Consider the following 19,003-nt stretch of genomic DNA (forward strand, 5'->3'; position numbering starts at 1 on the left):
TCATATTAATCACCTGTGCAGCAATTTTGTTTCCAGTATTAAGTTATCAATTTCTATTGACTTATTTCACAAAAAACACCTAACAAACTTGATAGTGTCTAATAAACTGTAAGAAACATTGGTAAATGGTGACCAGGTGTAGGTGATTGCAGTGACTAGTTTATATTGAACTTAGCATACTATGTCATTTTGTGTAAAGCAAAATAAAGGTTATGATGTAACGGTAAAGAGAGTGCTTGTTAGAATATCACTGTTTTATATGGCAGACAAACTCATTGTATACAGCTATTTTCTAATGTTCTTAATATGCAACAGAAAAAATGATAAAGAATGAACTCAGTATACTGGTTAAAAAGGTATTAAAAAACAAAAGCAGCTGCAAAGTATTTAAAATCAGGGTAATTTATATTCTTCTAAATGAATGAAGGTCATTTTGATCCTTTGTCAAACTATAAACATTATGTCATGGGTACTCAAAGATTACAGGAAAGTTATGTAAATAACTTCACAAATCATGCAGTGTTTAATGCAACAAATTGCACCAGGAATGCACAAAACTTGCAGATATGGATGATAAAAAAAGTATTTATCCATTGGCAATCAAAAGACTCAATATTACCCACAAAAATATAAACCATAAATATAACATTTCTTGCTAATTAATTTCTTTTAACTGAAGCATGTAAGGGGTAGTTGTATCAAACAAAAAATAATTTTATGACTGCATTATGAAAGGAACAGTCGTAGATGTAGATTTATTGCTGGCACTTAAAACAATCTTTCTATGGCAAAAGTAAGACAAACTTTTATCATGCCATAAAATTTACTTTATTAAGTACATAAGATTTTCTTTCCTTTCTGTACAAAACATGTTCAAAAATATAAATGCTCTTGAAGCAGAACTCAGTCAGACAGAAAATAATCCTTTGATATTCTCAGCCCACCCATGAAATTTGAGATACCACCAAAGCTTTCTGACACATATCAAAAGTTTATTTCCAGTTCAGGGATATAGAAGTGAACAAATTTAGACATCACCTTGAAAATACTAGTATAAACAACTTTATTGTTTAAAGGATAATTATTTGGATATTATTATTAAAAGAAAACCTGGGGGTGGGGACTTTTGGGAATAAAAAGTAAAATCAAATAAATTCTGAAGTATCAAACTAATCATAGTACAGTTTATATCTGTTTTATTTTCTACCAAAGTTATATAATATGGAAAACCTATAAAGAATAATTTAAAATATGCTAGAAATAATTGGGAGGCAGGGAAAAATAGTTCAAACATAAATTGTATGCAACCAAAATATATGCCAGCAGCAGCCTTTAATTTTTAGAAGCATATATCAGGGGCTGAATAATGTTACAAGAAAGAAGGTGTTTTCATCAACAACTGTTTTATGGGTGTTTTTTTTCTCACAAATTAAAGTTGAAATATTTTTTTAGTTATAACTGATAATTATGACACTATTATTTTTCAAACTTATAAATAAACATATTTTTTTGTAATCTTTGAATCAATTCTGAATGAATCATACTAAACACTGATTAAGTAATGGAGAGAAATTTTTCTTTTTAATCATGTAAGTCTTTACATTCAGAAAGTGTAACCAGGACAAAAAGGTTGAGAAGCAATGAAGGATCATGACTTCTAGGAGCAGTTTTAAAATGTGCAGCTGATATTAATCATATTCATCAACTCAACAAGGCATAGAAAAAATGATATAATATCTGTTTTTCAGCTCAAAATATAAAATGCACTCAATGTTTCCAGTTGACTGAACAAATAAATTGGATCCTTACAAAATTTAATTAGCAAGAATCTATTTAATTACTGTGCAGGATACATGTGCAACAGATTGTGAAATAATAATGGTGGGGATTTTTGTTGAACATGTTTGAATGGAATCCATTCAGCTTATAAATATATTGCTCTGGTGGTCCTGAATCTAAATCAGCTTATTTTTTCCCTATCTTTTCTTTTATTTCTTCTTTCTTTTGTTACTCCCTGATGTGAGTGTAAGTCAACATTTTTTTTTACCAATATTGTCATAGAATTTATATTTATATTTAATTTAATAAAATAAATATGCAATCTGTTGAATTGTAGTAAAATAAAACATTTTAAAAATTGCTTTCTTTTCCTTTCAAATTCTTTTTGGTACAAATATCATTTTATATGTCCACAAGTAATATATTATGAACTGAAATTTTATTTTAATTTATAAGCATAGTGGTTAACAGGGTTATTTTTTTCAAAAAGAATAACAGCAAATTACCACTGTATATTTTGTTACAATCAAAGGGCCAAAACTTGAACTAAGTAAATGAATTTGATAATATAAATAATATGCTTACTTGTTAAAGATTTTTCACCAATTGTTCATATATTCATTTGATAGTAAAAGAACCATAAGCAATAAATATATCTCCCTGATCCATGATGTTCATGCAAATGAATCAGGAATAAGACAAATTTAAGAATCCTGAACTGAATCCTCTTAATTAATTAATTACATTACATTATTTTTAAGGAAACATGCCAAATGCCTATGTTTACCTTACATTAAATGAAGCATGCCTCTCTACCAGGAAGATAATAGTTAGACACTAAGTAATTACAGGCTGGTATTCAGATAATCTTAACATGCATATATTCATTGATTGTTAAGTGCAGTTTTCCTCATTCAAAAGTTATGATTTTCCAACAAATAAATAGCCAAAAATACTTAAATATTATATTGTCCTTTTTTCATTAGATTGTTTGATTGAAAGAAAAGAGAATAAAAAAATGTATAAAACCCCAGGATCTATAAATCAGTTGTTGTTTACATATACTGGAATTATTCAGAAAAATCTTTGAGAACAATCATCATTGGATCTATGGAGATTAACTGATAGCAGTATTAAAGTGATAACAAACTAAACTCTGGGTTTTACTTTACTCTTTCAATTTTGTGTATGCTAAAGTATTTAGTTTAATTACCAGTAATGAAGGATAAAAGTAATTTAAAAATCCAGAGCCAATTTCAAATTTGTTCTGCTGCCATAACTTTTTAAAATTCCCTGAAATGATCCTCTGGCAATGATTAGCCAATCAAGATTTGAGTGTGTAGAAAATTTAATACCCTCCACAATGTGTATTTTATCAGTGGGTCACTGGAGTGTAAGATCTAAACACAGCTACAGCTGCTGAAGGCAGGTAAGAAAATGGATAATTGTTATATAATTAATGACCACTTTTCAATTTCAATTAATACAACAAATCAAATAATTAACTATGGTCATAATTAAAAGTTTTGAATACGTGTTATGTTTAGTTCTGTGATAAAAATAGAGAAAGAGCTGATTCACAAGTGGTATCTTTTCGATGAGTGTACATTTATACTTGAGGCATCAATTTTTAATAAATGGCAAATGATTTTTGGCTAGTAAATATAAAACAAAAAAAACCTACAAAACTGAAAATATCTGTTCTTGGGGTTTTCAGTAGGCTGACCAGCAAAGAATTTTCCAATAGGAATTTATTTAACATCTGCCAAGCTTTCAACAAGGTTATTAAGATTATAAAGATAACACTATTTCTAACAGTGTCAATTCTTAACCTGAACTTTTATAACTGTTTTTATGAAAAATTGAATGACTATAGTCATGATAGTAGGCTTATAAAAAAAAGTTAAGGGGCTTTATTTTCTTCTAGGAATATATTAATATTTATCTTGTTCAGGTATGCTGAACCCAAAATTGCTGGATATATATTACATGTTAAAACAGGGAGTATTGAAAACTAACATATATTAGCCAAAAAATTAAGAGGCAACTTGGTAGATGTATATGATCATGAAACACTGTATAGAATACATTTAATAATTATTGTTTCAAAAGTGATCTATACATTTTCAACTTGAATTATGCCAAAACTGTAAATAAATAATTATTCTGTTGAGCAAAATTAGAAATGCATACAAATTTCCAAATAATATAAATGTAAATTATATGTAACATTCCTAAGAAATGAACAACTTGTGCATATAGGGAAAAAGTGTGATAAATTTTGTTATGTTCTCCTTCACTAGCTCATCCGAATGTAAAACTTTATCATAACTTTAAAATAAGACAACTAAAGACTGATATCAATTGAGAGATTCACCAAAGCAGTTTGATATAACTGTAGACCTCACTTTGGTGTTTCTTTTCTCAATAGTTAGAAAAAGGTGCCAAAAGAATTATATAAAGGTCTTGAGCCAAATTACTTCTTATTACGGAAAGAAAAGTAGATATAAATATTTTAACTATTTAAATAAGAAATATTAGAATTGTAAAATAGAGGTAAGGCAAACTAAGGCCTTATAATTGTGCCAAAAATATAACCAGATGAACAAGATGAAATTAAATTGTACTTTTTTTAATCCAATTTTCTAAAAAGAAATATCTCCAAACTTAATAAACAGAGAACATTTTAAGTATTTTCTTTCTCCAGTCAATTAAAAATATGTGTATAAGAGTGTTGGATAGATTTTTAAAGCTTTTTATCAATTTAAGTCTCTCATGACACAGTATTAATTGATATTAAAGTATATGAGAACAGACATTATTGAAACTTTTTATAAAGGACAATAAAATTAAATTCTCTAAAGTAAGGTCTATTAATTTTATTTTGATGACTAGAAATTTAAATCTTAACTTTGTATGAAGATAACTGCCAATCCAATCTTTGCAGACCAACAACAAACAATGCACTAGAAGTTACGACGAAAACCTGTTAACACAGTCTTCTGTTCTTTCTATCCACTTACACATTAACAAATTGCATAGTTATGCTGTCAAGAAATTCAATTAAATTTTGTTTGAATCCAACGTAAAATTGTAGGTAGTTTTAAATTTGTATAACTAAACTGCTGAGATATCATTCTATCAAAGGAGTAGGTAAGGACCGATTTTGGCCTTAGATTTCAGGTTCATCTAACAAAATATATTGGACACTTTTTAAACTCTTAAGTGTCTATTTCAGTTGATTCGAATAATTTGTGTGAAAAGCTTTAACTGATTTAGTCATTAAAAACGCTCCGATTAAAGCTTTAAAAAATGTATCAAATATGCCAAAAAACCTCACTTTTCAAATGTTTTTGTCAAAAATGAAAGTGGCCCCATCTGAGTTCATCCTCAACCTTTATATAATGTTATGTAATATCATCAAATACAACTAACATTTCAATATTATGAATGAAAACGAATGCCACTACTTTCAATTAGGACGAAAACCACCTAAAATTTAACTAAAATGCTAAAATTGTGAAGATATCAGTAATTTAACATGACTTAATGATGCTAGTACTCAATATATGTGCATTTTATAATCAAAAACAGCCCATATTTATGTAGCAGAAGCATTCTACTTTCCAATAAATAGCTAAAAGATTACATTTTCACAATTTTGTAAAACTGCTATATTTTGGAGCCAAAAAGGGGTCTTACTGAACCTACTCCTTTCATTCCAATTAGGTTTATTTTTAAGTTTCTGACATACACGATTAGAGAACCTAACATTACTGGTAATCAGATAAAAACAATGTATACGACAGACTCGATAATGTCTGAGTGACAGCAAACCAGCAATCATAAATATTAAACTTGACTTCCATTTTGTCATCAGAAACATCATATTAAAATTTGAAAAGCTTTGGTTGATAAGTTAATGGTTAAAAGCAAGGACACAAATACAAGCACCCTTTCAAAAGAATACAATTGAAATTTACAATTGAACAAAACTAATCGCTTCGTCCTTTTCTTGAGCCTTAAAAAGTCCTTTTACTTCCAGTTTCCATCACCTTTTTCTAGCTGTAGCTTATGACCATTGTTTTTATATAGTTGTCACTTTCTCAATGAGCATTTGTCTTGGAATACTTACTCATAAAAAATAAGGAGATATGGTATCATGATTGCCACAGTGAAAACTGTCCACTGATGACAAAAAGGCAAGGGTGTAAATAACTATAGGTTACCAAACACTCATGATATTTTAAGGATAGCGCAAAACTATTCTTTATTTGTAATTTAAATTTAACAAAAAGGTTTAATAGGTGACTTCATGATGATTCACTGTATGATGTATTGTCTTATGTTCAACTACAGAATTTTTTCATTTTTCTATTTACAAATTTGTCATAACTTTTAATGCACTTCAACTATTTCTTTCATCTTTTCTTTAGATATTACTTAAAAGGGATGACAACTAGCATGACTAGGACATGTACACAAGTACTCAAACGTAACTTGGAAGAATAGAATCTTTAAAGGGAAAGTTAATAAATGAATACTTGGTCACATTGTTTTTAGATATAAGCATTCCATTCATTTCATTTAATTAGAATCATTCAGATCATTTTTTTTAGGGATTTAAAATTTAAAAAAAATGCACCCCACGTGGCACCAATAACATAATTTTGCCATATGCAGAATGCTAAGTAGTGGATAATAGTTTGAAAAAAATCATAATTAAGTAAATCATTTCAAAAATAAGCAATTAGTTAATGTTTAATTCTGATGAGAATTTTTTTTTAACTTTATATTTCATAAAAAAATAAAACACATATTTTCAAATCTCTTTTTGTTGGATTTTAATATAAATAACCTGTATCATATGTTGATTTATGCAGAATTGTCTGAAGTTTTTGCACTATGATCATAATTTTTGGTTGTTTTTAGTCTTTCGACTAATTAATCTTCGCTGAAATATGTGGCAAATACAGTACTTTAATTAAATGAATTAATACAGAAAATTATAATCAGAAAACAAAAAAATCTGTGACAAGTTCATTTAAAACTGACAAGAAATATTGACCGGATTTTAATTTTTGAAGAAAAAAAATATTGTTTTATAAAAAATATGAAATTTATATTGAAATAACTGCAAACGTCCTTGTTTCTTTCCTTGAACTGTATTTATGAATTATGTTTAAATATTTTCTAGGTAGAAAGCAGCCTTAATTTGGTACTTCAGCTAAAGAAAAGGAATGTTAAAGTTGATGCTTACATCAACAAAACAGAGCACCGTAAGGATGACAGTACAATGAGAATATCAATAACGAATTTTAGACTTGTAATAGTAGTTGCCCTCTCCTTGTACACGTTAACTGTCGCTTTTATATTCTGGGGATTTCAGGACAAATCATCATGGTTTCCAAAAAGATTCAGGAAATCACATCTTAGTGAAACTCAAGTTTTAGTTGATGATGATGAAGAGGAAATGTATGAATATGTAAATAAAGAAGATAATCCTACCATAGAAAGTAATGCAGAACAGCGAGAATCAACATTCTTAAAATTAGGAAATATTTACATCTTTTCTGCTTATTTTGACAACAGACCAAATATTAGGCCAAAAATCAGAATTATGACAATAAAACAATCCAACTGTTCACAAAATATTGGTTGTGCTTTTAAATATCAAAATCACTGGATACGCGTTTATGCAGAACGACATGAAATGTGTGAGAATCATGGGAGATTTTATGGAGGCTGGATGTATTTCTGTGATGTTCCAGAACAATTTATAGATATAAATTCCAATGCTCTTTCCACATCAGATATACGTTTATTTGAAAGCAATAATTTGGAAACGTTAGTTCCAATCAACATCACATCACATACTTATCAGGATAGTTCAAAGTTCAAATTATTAGGTCAATTTACTGACACAATTGGAATGTGTATTCCTCCTTTATTTGGTGAAATCAATTTACCAATGCTTTTACAGTTTATAGAACTAGGAAAAATACAAGGGATAACTCATTTTACCTTTTATCTACATAAAATTGATGATTCCATAAGAAAAATTCTAGATCATTATCAGGAGAAAGGAGATATTACACTTGTTGAGTGGATTCTCCCTTCAACTATTTCATTGAGGGAAATATGGTATCATGGACAAATGTTGACCATACAAGACTGTCTTTATCGTAACATGGTAAGGACTAAATATCTAGGATTCTTAGATATAGATGAATTTATCATTCCATTAGAATATTTTAAACTGACTGATCTTCTTGACAGCTATGCAAAGAAACTTCCTGCCATTTCAAACATATCAGCATTTTCATTCCAAAGTGCCTTCTTTGATCCCAAACAACTACCTGATCCGTCACAGCAACTAAAGATACTTCAGCTTCAGAGACGCAACAGTAAACTAAGCAAAGTCAGAACCAAGTTGTTAACTGTTCCTCAAAATGTGTTTGAGTTAGGAATCCATCATGTGAGCAAACCTATAGATGAATCTAAACAAGTTCTATATGTTGATCCAGATGTAGCAAAGATTCATCATTACAGAGCATGTATTATAAACTTTGAACCAGATATGACGTGTTTTAAAGATATGAAAGACGATACAATTCTCAAGTACTCTGACGAACTGATACAGAATTACAAGGATGCCGTTAAAAATACTATGCATTTATTTGCTCCTGCAAATGAGCTTCATAAATCTTCTGTAAAATAAATTGTTATTTTTTTCTTTCCTTTTTTATTTCAACACAAATCCTCTTTTGTCAATATAAAAATAAGGAGATTTGGAAATAATCAAATATAGGCAACCGTACCGCCTACAACAATGAGAAAAATCCACACCATATACCTGTAGTCATCTATATAAGGCCCTGACATGAAAAATATGAACCAATCAATTGAGAAAACTATCTGCATAATTCTTTACAAAACAATTCACAACCAGATGCTCCGCAGGGCGTACCTTTATACGACCGCAGAGGTTGAACCCTGAACGGTTGGGGCAAGTATGGACACAACATTCAAGCTGGATTTAGCTCTAAATTTGGATTGTGATTAAATAGTTGACACAGCATAGGTTTCTGACACAGAATGAATGTGTTCTAATGAACTTAAAATTTTTGTTTTCTCTTAGAGCAATTCACTATGCTGTTGAATATAAATCCTCTCAAAAAAATGTTTGAAGAAATTTTCTTTTTATTTACGAAATTTCAATTGAGAAAAATTGAACCCAATTTTTTAATCACATCCCCCTTTCCCTTATTCCAAAACTAATCTCAATTAAAATATTCTAATGGAGTTTGCAACAATAACTACTCATTTAAATACATCATAAAATATTAAGATGTTAAAAAACTGCTTGTTATCACTGAATGGTAAAGATCATTTAAATTTATCAGTTGGTAGTAAAAAGTGAATATACATTGTATATTGTATATAACAAAGATTTAAGTTGATTCTGGACAAAGAAAGATAACTCCAATTAAAAAAAATTCTTGCAATAAGATATTTCTTGCTTACTATTCTAGACAAAGAAAGATAACTCTAATTAAAAAAAAAATTGCTATTTCACAATATTGTGAAATTAGATATTTCTTGCCATTGCACAATACTGTGCAATTGAAAAGACTTGCTATTGCACAATACTTAATATAATAATTTTAGATCCTGATTTGGACCAACTTGAAAACTGGGCCCATAATCAAAAATCTAAGTACATGTTTAGATTCAGCATATCAAAGAGGCCCAAGAATTTAATTTTTGTTAAAATCAAACTTAGTTTAATTATGGACCCTTTGGACCTTAATGTAGGCCAATTTGAAAACGGGACCAAAAATGAAGAATCTACATACACAGTTAGATTTGGCATATCAACAAACCCCATTTATTCAATTTTTGATGAAATCAAATAAAGTTTAATTTTGGACCCAGATTTGGACCAACTTGAAAACTGGGCCAATAATCAAGAATCTAAGTACATTTTTAGATTCAACATATCAAAGAACCCAACCGATTCATTTTTTGTTAAAATCAAACTAAGTTTAATTTTGGACCCTTTGGACCTTAATGTAGACCAATTTGAAAACATGACTAAAAGTTAAGAATCTACATACACAGTTAGATTCGGCATATCAAAGAACCCCAATTACTCAATTTTGATGAAATCAAACAAAGTTTAATTTTGGACCCTTTGGGCCCCTTTTTCCTAAACTGTTGGGACCAAAACTCCCAAAATCAATACCAACCTTCCTTTTATGGTCATAAACCTTGTGTTTAAATTTCATAGATTTCTATTTACTTATACTAACGTTATGGTGCGAAAACCAAGAAAAATGCTTATTTGGGTCCCTTTTTGGCCCCTAATTCCTAAACTGTTGGGACCTAAACTCCCAAAATCAATACCAACCTTCCTTTTGTGGTCATAAACATTGTGTTTAAATTTCATTGATTTCTATTTACTTAAACCAAAGTTATTGTGCGAAAACCAAGAATAATGCTTATTTGGGCCCTTTTTTGGCCCCTAATTCCTAAACTGTTGAAACCAAAACTCCCAAAATCAATCCCAACCTTTCTTTTGTGGTCATAAACTTTGTGTCAAAATTTCATAGATTTCTATTAACTTAAACTAAAGTTATAGTGCGAAAACCAAGAAAATGCTTATTTGGGCCCTTTTTGGCCCCTAATTCCTAAAATGTTGGGACCAAAACTCCCAAAATCAATACCAACCTTTCTTTTATGGTCATATACCTTGTGTTAAAATTTCATAGATTTCTATTCACTTTTACTAAAGTTAGAGTGCGAAAACTAAAAGTATTCGGACGCCGCCGCCGACGAAGACGACGACGACGGCGACGCCAACGTGATAGCAATATACGACGAAATTTTTTTCAAAATTTGCGGTCGTATAATTCAAAATTTGCGGTTGTATAAAAACCAATATGACAGACATAAATCTAGGACAATAACTGAATAACCTGTATAACCATGCAAACTGAAAAAAGAAACTTGGAACCTTCATAATGGGCAAGGCTATATCAACATTACATGTAATGCAAACAACTGTGTACAACAAAAAAATGTTCTTGGAAAAAGCTTAGACATTTTTATATTGTAATGGAACAGAAAGGATATGGGGTATCAATTCTTGACATAGTAAATATACACACAAACAGCACTTTCATTACTGATCTTCATCTCAGAGGAGTGTACAGCATGGAGCAAAAACTCTCAACTCACTGCAAGGTCAACATAGCCCCTTACATTGGTTTACTTTGCTAGAAGACATTCCTAATACAACTGGTCTCGAAGAACCCAGTTACTGGGCAATACCAACTAGTTAAAAAATAATTCATGACATCCCTGAATCATAGATACTGTTTTGGCTGTTCCATTTTCCCCAAATAATAATATAATATTATTCAATAATAACAATATAAATCTAATTTTAATCTTATCACACCCTGAGGCATACAAGAAGCCTGAAAACACCAGGTGTTTATAATTGAAGCTGGAAGCATACATATGATATGATGTCACCTTGTTTAATTGCTAGACAATAACATACATGTAGTTTCGCTGAATTTTGTTTTTATTTTTGTTTCTCAGAAATAGCTGAAATTGTCTTATTTGTTTATTTAGAATTGATACAGAAGTAACAGAAGATAACATGGCAGGACATTTTATATAGAAAAGTAAGATCCTAGGACACTTAAACTACCTCCACACTTTAAAAGGGCTTAAAGCTTCCATTATCATGATTATACAATTTCAAAAATCTATTTTCATACTCTTTTCAGTTTTAAATCTAATAAGAGTATGTAGGATGTTGAACATAGGTTGACCAAAAATTTAAAACTTTTTAAAAGCCTTATGATAAGTAATTGTATGAAACATCAGTGAACTGTTGGATACATATTGGTTCATTTGGAAAGTAAAGAGCTAGCAACTGAAATTTGATCAACTGTTGTCTTATGCCCATTTTTACAGATTTTTTTCATAAAGCAAGATTAGAAATGATTCATGTGTGATATTACAAATTTATAATCATACTGTGCAATCTTTGTATGAACATATTGAGCAGATTTAAGCAATTGTTTCACATTATTTTCAGACAGAAGAATACAAGAATATATCGTTTTACTAATAAAAAAAAAATATATATAACTATTTCAAAATATTTCAATTTTAAAAACAGAAGTCTCAAGTTAGGAATATATCTGACATATACATTTGAAAATTTGTAAAATTCATTCTTATTTTTAGATATAATATGTTCCATAAGTGAAATCCATTCCATTGCTTTATAAGGAGTAGATTATATATATAGTTTCATACAAAGTTCAATCAAATTATATTCATTTCTGGAATAACAGTTTATAAGTTTAAATCTTTGGAGATCATACAGATAAATATCAGAACCAAAAAAGCCAAAACATTGCACTGATAAAAACTGCCAAAGATCAATTTTGCCTACAGGATTCCAACCAAGGTTAAATACAATTACACTAAAATTTATCTGTATTAAAATTGCTTGGTTCCTTTTTTATAAGGCTTAATATTTTAATTCATTACAAGGAAATCATTTGTATATTTTTGTAATAATTTTCATATTCACAACTTTTTAATTTTCATAGTCTATGGGAGATAACTCTTCATTTTTTAAAATATTTTTTAAAATATTATTTAATTGATATTATTTTTACTTTTTTTTCTATTTGAACCATTTTGTCAACAGGTTTCAATAAACATTTATAAAAACAATGGAACGTTATAGAATTGTTCTATAAGCTAGTGAATACATAAATAACAAGATACAGTAATCAATTGCTACACCTTATGCATTTTTCAAAAAAATAAATTTATCAACAGTATTGGAATATTGAAACATCAAATATCAAAATGTGAAGTGTAATTAATCAAAAGATTGTTAAAAAAAGACAAACAGCAATACTTCAGTAACAGAAGTTTAAAATCCTTTGGTCAAAGATTTAAAAGCAAACAGTATAAGAATATTCATTCTAAGTTATCATTTGAATCTTGTCATCAGATATATATGTTTGCGAAATATTATGCATTAAATTCAACGCCTAGTTATGATACAAAAGATCTTGAACCCAAAAATATATATAAATCAAATAAATTTTTTTTTATCTATATTTTATTCAAATCTAACTCACACAAGATCGATTGTTGATTTCTCATGAAAGTGTTGAAATGAATTCCTATTGAATCAGTTTAGATTTAGATGCCAAAGTAATCAATAACATTTCACACATTTTTAGTTCGTGCAAATTCAAAGAGAAAATAAAAGTACTGCAGTAGAATAGAGATATAAATTGCAATGCTATTTCAGTTTTAAAGATATAAATCTTGATTTTACAGGTAAATAAGTATTGTAACTCACCTTGACAACATCAGGTCCTGTTATAAATAAGTAGGAGGTATCCTGAAATAAACATCAGACAGCTGATTTCATTTACAAATGTATACTTGAAATATATAATAACTGATTTACTACTTTTTTTATCAACAAATGATTATGCCTTGTTGACTTGTATGGAAAGTAACAAAAATGAATAACTGTATTTCCAATAATATTTATAGTATTTAAAAGTATTTAAATATCTGCTAACCTTGACCATAAATACATAATCTGTTAGAGCTGGAGAGTATACAGCACCTCCTGAAAGTAGATGAAGAGAATATCAATATAAATCAAATTAGCAATTAGCTTTCATATTTGTTTAATGTTTATATTTACATAACTTAAATAAAGCTTTTGGTTCTGTCTTGTTTAATTTTTTAGGGTCAAATCCTCTTAAAGCTTATAGCATGGTATGTATTATTCTTATTGTAGGAAACAGTATGATGGTGATTGGTCTTCACCTGTTATATCAAACTTGGTCTCTGATGGAGATTTGTATCATCAGAATCCTAACATACCTTCTTTCTTACTTCTAACAATTTAGTTTGGTTAAAATCAAACCTCTCAGGTGCTCCCTTGATATGTCACACGTAATCACTCAGACTGTCACTTATAATACTTGATATCCAATAAACACATTGTCGTATAATCAAATTCAGTAAACAGTACATATCAAACAGAAAAATCAATAGATATCAATCCTAGATAGTAGACTATACACTTTATAGGATAATTTGAATTGGTCAATGTATTTTCTGTAAAATTTAGTTCATGTCTTATATACCAGTTCTCACAATGCTATCATTTTTTAACATTATGTTTGCATAATATATGATGGTTTTATACTGTTTCTCATATTCATCTTTTGTAAACCAACTAATTTTTGCAGATAATTCATTTTGAGTTTAACCCTTCTCAGACACTTTGATACCTTTTTAAATTTTTTGATTTTCTAATTTACTTGAGGCACTCAAATATTAAGGGTAATTACATGTTTTGAATATTCAGGACTATTTATATTCTTATTATTTTTCTACTCTTGATAGTTGCAAAAATAAGTTGCTTTACAGAATCTTATCTCATTCTTTACATTTTTCCCATGACTTTCAATACTTTACAAACCATTTTGTTGGAAAGGAAAGAATATACTTTGGAGTACATGTAAATGAGACAATAATCTCACCAAAAAGCAAGAAACAACGAGCTGAAGCATGTACATGTACCAATTTACTTTTTTTTTTGCATGTTTTAATCAAACAATACACAGATGGTAAATTATTAGTCATCGCAACAATAGATTTAGAAATTATTGCGTGCATTTATTATTGCAATTTCGTCATTTTAAACTTAAATGCGTTTTTAATTTTTCGATTTTGAGAAAAGTCATGCTTTTAAATTCAGTTAAATATTACAAACTACGAGTTTTAATTATTGTGTTTACAACTCTAAAGCATTATTCGCAATAATAAAAACCTCTCAATTATTTCTGAATTTACAGTATTTACACTTGTATGAAAATTTGTCCGCCATTACATAGAATCACACAGGTTCATGTAAAGTTTGACAACATAATTCAAAACATTTGACGTCATAATTAAAAAGTGATTGGTGCTTGACTTCAAAAGGTGATTCAGAGTACATCTAAGGTCATTCAGAGGCAAAATACAGCTTAATACCAAAAGGTGTTAAGACATTTATACTAGAGACTTGGAATTCAAGGAATAATTTTGAATTTTTACACTATGCATCTTTTGACTATCTTACCTGCACAAGGACCCATAATCAACGACAGCTGTGGAATAACTCCTGATGCATTCACATTTCTCTGTAATAGACAAAAACTCAAATAATCAAATTACAATATATAAAGCTTACTTATTTCTCTTCAGTTCTAACTAAACTTATATTATATAAGTCATTTGAAGTAAAGTGTAATTTTTTCTCTATCTGCAGTATAAATTTAGTGTATAGTTAATTCTGTCTTATCCCAATGTCATAAGAGTATAATGTTTGTATTAGTCTTGTGTTCAGTATGACTGAAAAAACTTTTCTTTGCATGTTTTGATACAAATGTCAACAACAAATTAATCATCATTTATGCTTTAATATGTTTGATTGTCAAAAAATTAACACATAAAATCTTTTACCTGGAAAATATCAGCATATCCAGCAAGTGACTCTACACCTTCCTGAATTCTAGCTCCTCCAGAATCATTGAGACCAATCACAGGGGCACCAACTAGCATGGCTTGATCCATAATCTGTAGATAGAAAAATAAAAATAATGATGGTCTACTTAGGAAGTGGAGTTATACATGGGACACCAGATGTCCACACTTGTAAATAAACAAGGTCAATGTAATAATTCAGACCTATTGACATTTTGTTTACTTTGAAACTTAATGACATTTGTTTCTGTATGTTGAGTGCACAAAACAGCAAATTTGTAATTTTCTATTTAAAAAATGACTAAATACAAGAACATTTAAAGAGTCCCAACCCAATTTTTACCTTTATCTGTTTTTTATGGTAAAAAGCATTGTGTATAAGTTTCAGAATATTTGGTTGTGGCAAACTACAGTCAAAAGCCTGAAATTTAGTTATTATTGTTAGTTGCTGTATGTCATTTTTTTGGTTTTGTTTATCATTTGTACATTTTGAAATCAGTTACCGGTAATTGAGAACTTCTTCAAAATTTAGTCTCTTGTGGAGAGTTGTCTGATTGGCAGTAATACCATATCTTTTTATCTTTATATTAGATTGGGAAATGGCAAATTCATCAATTTGTTTGTTCATTCTAGTGGTGAGAAGCATTGGGTACAAGTTTCATAACATTTAGTTGAGGCAGAGTAAAGACAAGAGTGTGTAAAACAGCTAATTCAGCAACTTTTTCCATTTATAAAGGGACATAACTCAAGAATAATGCAAAGATACCACCAAACAATGATCAATTTTGAATTCAGATGCATACCTAAATTCAAATTTTCATTGTTTCAGTGGTAATATGGATAATGTATAAGTTTCATAACATTTGATTGAATTAACGTATAGTATGAGTGTGGAAACAGCAAATTCAGCAATTTTCCTTTTATAAAGGGACATAACTTAAAAAATTTGTAAGGGTTCCACGGAACCCAGTGTCTCGCAAGCTCAACAAAAAGGAGGGAAAAAAATCAATAAAAATATTCCTTTCGATTGTAAGAAACATCTGTCCAAGTTTGGTAAAAATGTAGGATAGTTATAAATGAATATATAATTAATGTTTTGAAAACTTAAACTGCAGACTGTATGTAATGTTAACTGGAAGAAAATCTAAGTCCCTTTAAAAGTAAAATACAGAAAAATTGGAGTTATCTTTTTACAAAATTTACTTCTGGATACTATCTTATTATCATAAATAAGCTTCTGTCCAAGTTTGGTATAAACCCAGGATAGTTTAAGAAAGTTATTAAAATTTTAAAAACTTTAACCACAGAGTAAATGTATATAATGTTTCCCCGCAGAAAAAACTAAGTCCATTTATAAGTAAAATACTGAAAAAATGGAATTTTATTTTTACAAATTTACTTCTGGATACTATCTTATGATCATAAACAAGCTTCTGTCCAAGTTTAATAGAAATCCAGTATAGTTTAAGAAAGTTATTAAAATTTCAAAAACTTTAACCACAGAGTGAATATTTGTGGACGCCGCCGACGGAAAGTAGGATCGCTTAGTCTCGCTTTTTCGACTAAAGTCGAAGGCTCGACAAAAAGGGCAACGCCAAGGTAATAAGCATTGCGTATAAGTTACTTTTCTTTTGGATGAGGCAAAGCAATATAAGAAAACAGAAACCAATACAGAAGGACAAGGGTACACCTTTATCCCTAGGCTATCATCTACTCTCGTCTACTCTAGGGAAGTATTAGTGCTAAAAGTCTGTTCTTTTTTAGACACATACTATTTTAAAAACATAAATTTCTTATTTTAAATTACAAATATTGGGATTTTTGTTCACAACCTGTATTCAGGCTTGAGGGTATACAAATTTCAGAAAAAAATTAAACATGTTTTTTTTCATTACAAATATTATTTATTACCTTTATTATTTGTTACTTTATCATACAGTATAAAATCATTCCATAAAATCAATTTGTGTTGGCCCTAGATGACTTTTAAATGTATATTTTCAATGAAAAAGCTCCAAATTGTCTCCCTTTAGTGAAAAATGCTATTTATTTTGGCATTAAAATTGAAATATCTTTTTAAACTCATCGGTCACCTATATCATTTATCATAATTTTGAATTAAGCCCTACTGACCCCATTTTTTTATTTTATTTTTCTATTAAGTATAAGATAAAGTTCATTTATAGAAAAATATAACCAAATCCTATATTAAATCAAAGCGCGAAGGCGCTGTAAAGGCAGTTAATTACAGGTTGTGTGTATTTCTAGTCCAGTTATATCATTATGTTCCATAGAACAGAGGTGGTTTGTAGAATTTAAGATTTAGAGTTCTTTTGTACCTAGTTCACCTATATCTATAGTCTACTGTTTACAGTATATTTTCTGTGCCTCGCCATGAAATGCATTTTAAAGCCATTGCCTTGTCAGTTTGCTTAAAATTTATGAGTTTGACTGTCCCTTTGGTGTCTTTCGTCCCTCTTCTTTAGACATATAAGAACTTTTCCTTTTCAATATAAATAGACTATTTTTAATTATTAATTGTATACACATATTCTATGACTCCCATAAAAAATAGTTCACAAAGATTGACTAGTCTCTGTACTGCATGTGTGTATAGCAAGAACATCAAGTAACATAATGGTAAATGTACATAGTAACATGTCAACTTTTTTGATGACCATACCTGCCAACTGTCAGTATTTGCAGAGTATTTCCCCCATCGAGCTCGAGGCTCCCAAATGGAAATTTTGTCGACTATTTAAAGAAGACAATTAATTCAACAATGGCTATAAGCTTGTTAATGCAAGAAGAAGCTAAAAACCACATTAGAATATATTTGAAGGGAATCCATGACAATCGCCCCATTAGCAAATAGCCCCACTTTTTCACTAACTCGCCCCACTTTAAAAAAAATCTGCCCCAACCTGGATTACCAAATTGCCCCACTTGTGAACTGTGTTAAATCCCGTTAATATTACTCCTGCCAACTCGCCCCACCTAATAGAAAACGATAATATCTAGATAAATATATTATTAACCAGGAAGAATTTAGTAATGCCAACTCGCCCCACTTATGTAAAAAGATGTTATCCCGTTGTATATAAGTTAAATTCTGTTAATATTACTCCTGCCAACTGGTCCCACCTAATGGAAATCGGTGAAATCTAGATAAATATATTATTAACCAGGATGAATTTAGTAATGCCAACTCGCCCCACGTATGGAAAAAGATGTTATCCCATTGAATATAAGTTCAATTCCTTATATTGCATTATGATACAATTAACAGGTTTCTTTTCAATTGTTATGCAAATAACTAAGCTTCAAAACTTACATTTATTCTTCAACAATCAGGTTTTTTTTTAGAATTATAATTTCAGTATATATCAATAATAGTAATTAAATTAATTTTCCATTTGTTTGTATTCTGTGTAGATTAGTTTTCATTAAAGTGGTGCGAGTTTTATTTTTAATTATATATATATATATATATAAATAAAAAATTACCTTTTTTTTATAAGAAGGGCGAGTTGGCAGGAGTAATATTAAACAGGGTACCAGCTAAGGCGAATCCATGAGTCCTGGACTCATCAAAATCTGTCTGGACTCACCATTTTCAAAACTG

The 19,003-nt window shown here is 29.3% G+C and overlaps 2 protein-coding genes across 3 annotated transcripts in view; one reads left to right on the plus strand and one right to left on the minus strand.

The window, feature by feature from the left end:
• Nucleotides 1–19,003, minus strand: part of LOC134710298 (propionyl-CoA carboxylase beta chain, mitochondrial-like) — a 45,945-nt gene that overhangs the window by 17,251 nt on the left and 9,691 nt on the right. Inside the window, exons 5-8 of the mRNA XM_063570603.1 lie at nt 15,358–15,471; nt 14,975–15,035; nt 13,419–13,468; nt 13,190–13,231 (exon numbers count right to left, since the gene is read on the minus strand). Of these exons, the coding sequence (XP_063426673.1) occupies nt 13,190–13,231; nt 13,419–13,468; nt 14,975–15,035; nt 15,358–15,471 (267 nt within the window). The remainder of the gene's footprint in view (nt 1–13,189; nt 13,232–13,418; nt 13,469–14,974; nt 15,036–15,357; nt 15,472–19,003) is intronic.
• Nucleotides 2,925–8,513, plus strand: LOC134710295 (beta-1,4-galactosyltransferase galt-1-like). Of its 2 annotated transcripts, none has more exons than XM_063570599.1 (2): nt 2,925–3,208; nt 6,977–8,513. In XM_063570599.1, exon 2 carries the CDS (start codon nt 7,076–7,078, stop codon nt 8,498–8,500), a length of 1,425 nt encoding a protein of 474 aa, XP_063426669.1. In that variant the 5' UTR covers nt 2,925–3,208; nt 6,977–7,075; the 3' UTR covers nt 8,501–8,513. The 2 variants fall into 2 exon arrangements, with proteins under 2 accessions (XP_063426669.1, XP_063426670.1); XM_063570600.1 differs by having other exon boundaries at nt 3,166–3,208; nt 6,981–8,513.

This window comes from Mytilus trossulus, chromosome 3 (assembly GCF_036588685.1).
Source record: "Mytilus trossulus isolate FHL-02 chromosome 3, PNRI_Mtr1.1.1.hap1, whole genome shotgun sequence".
NCBI lineage: Eukaryota > Metazoa > Mollusca > Bivalvia > Mytilida > Mytilidae > Mytilus > Mytilus trossulus.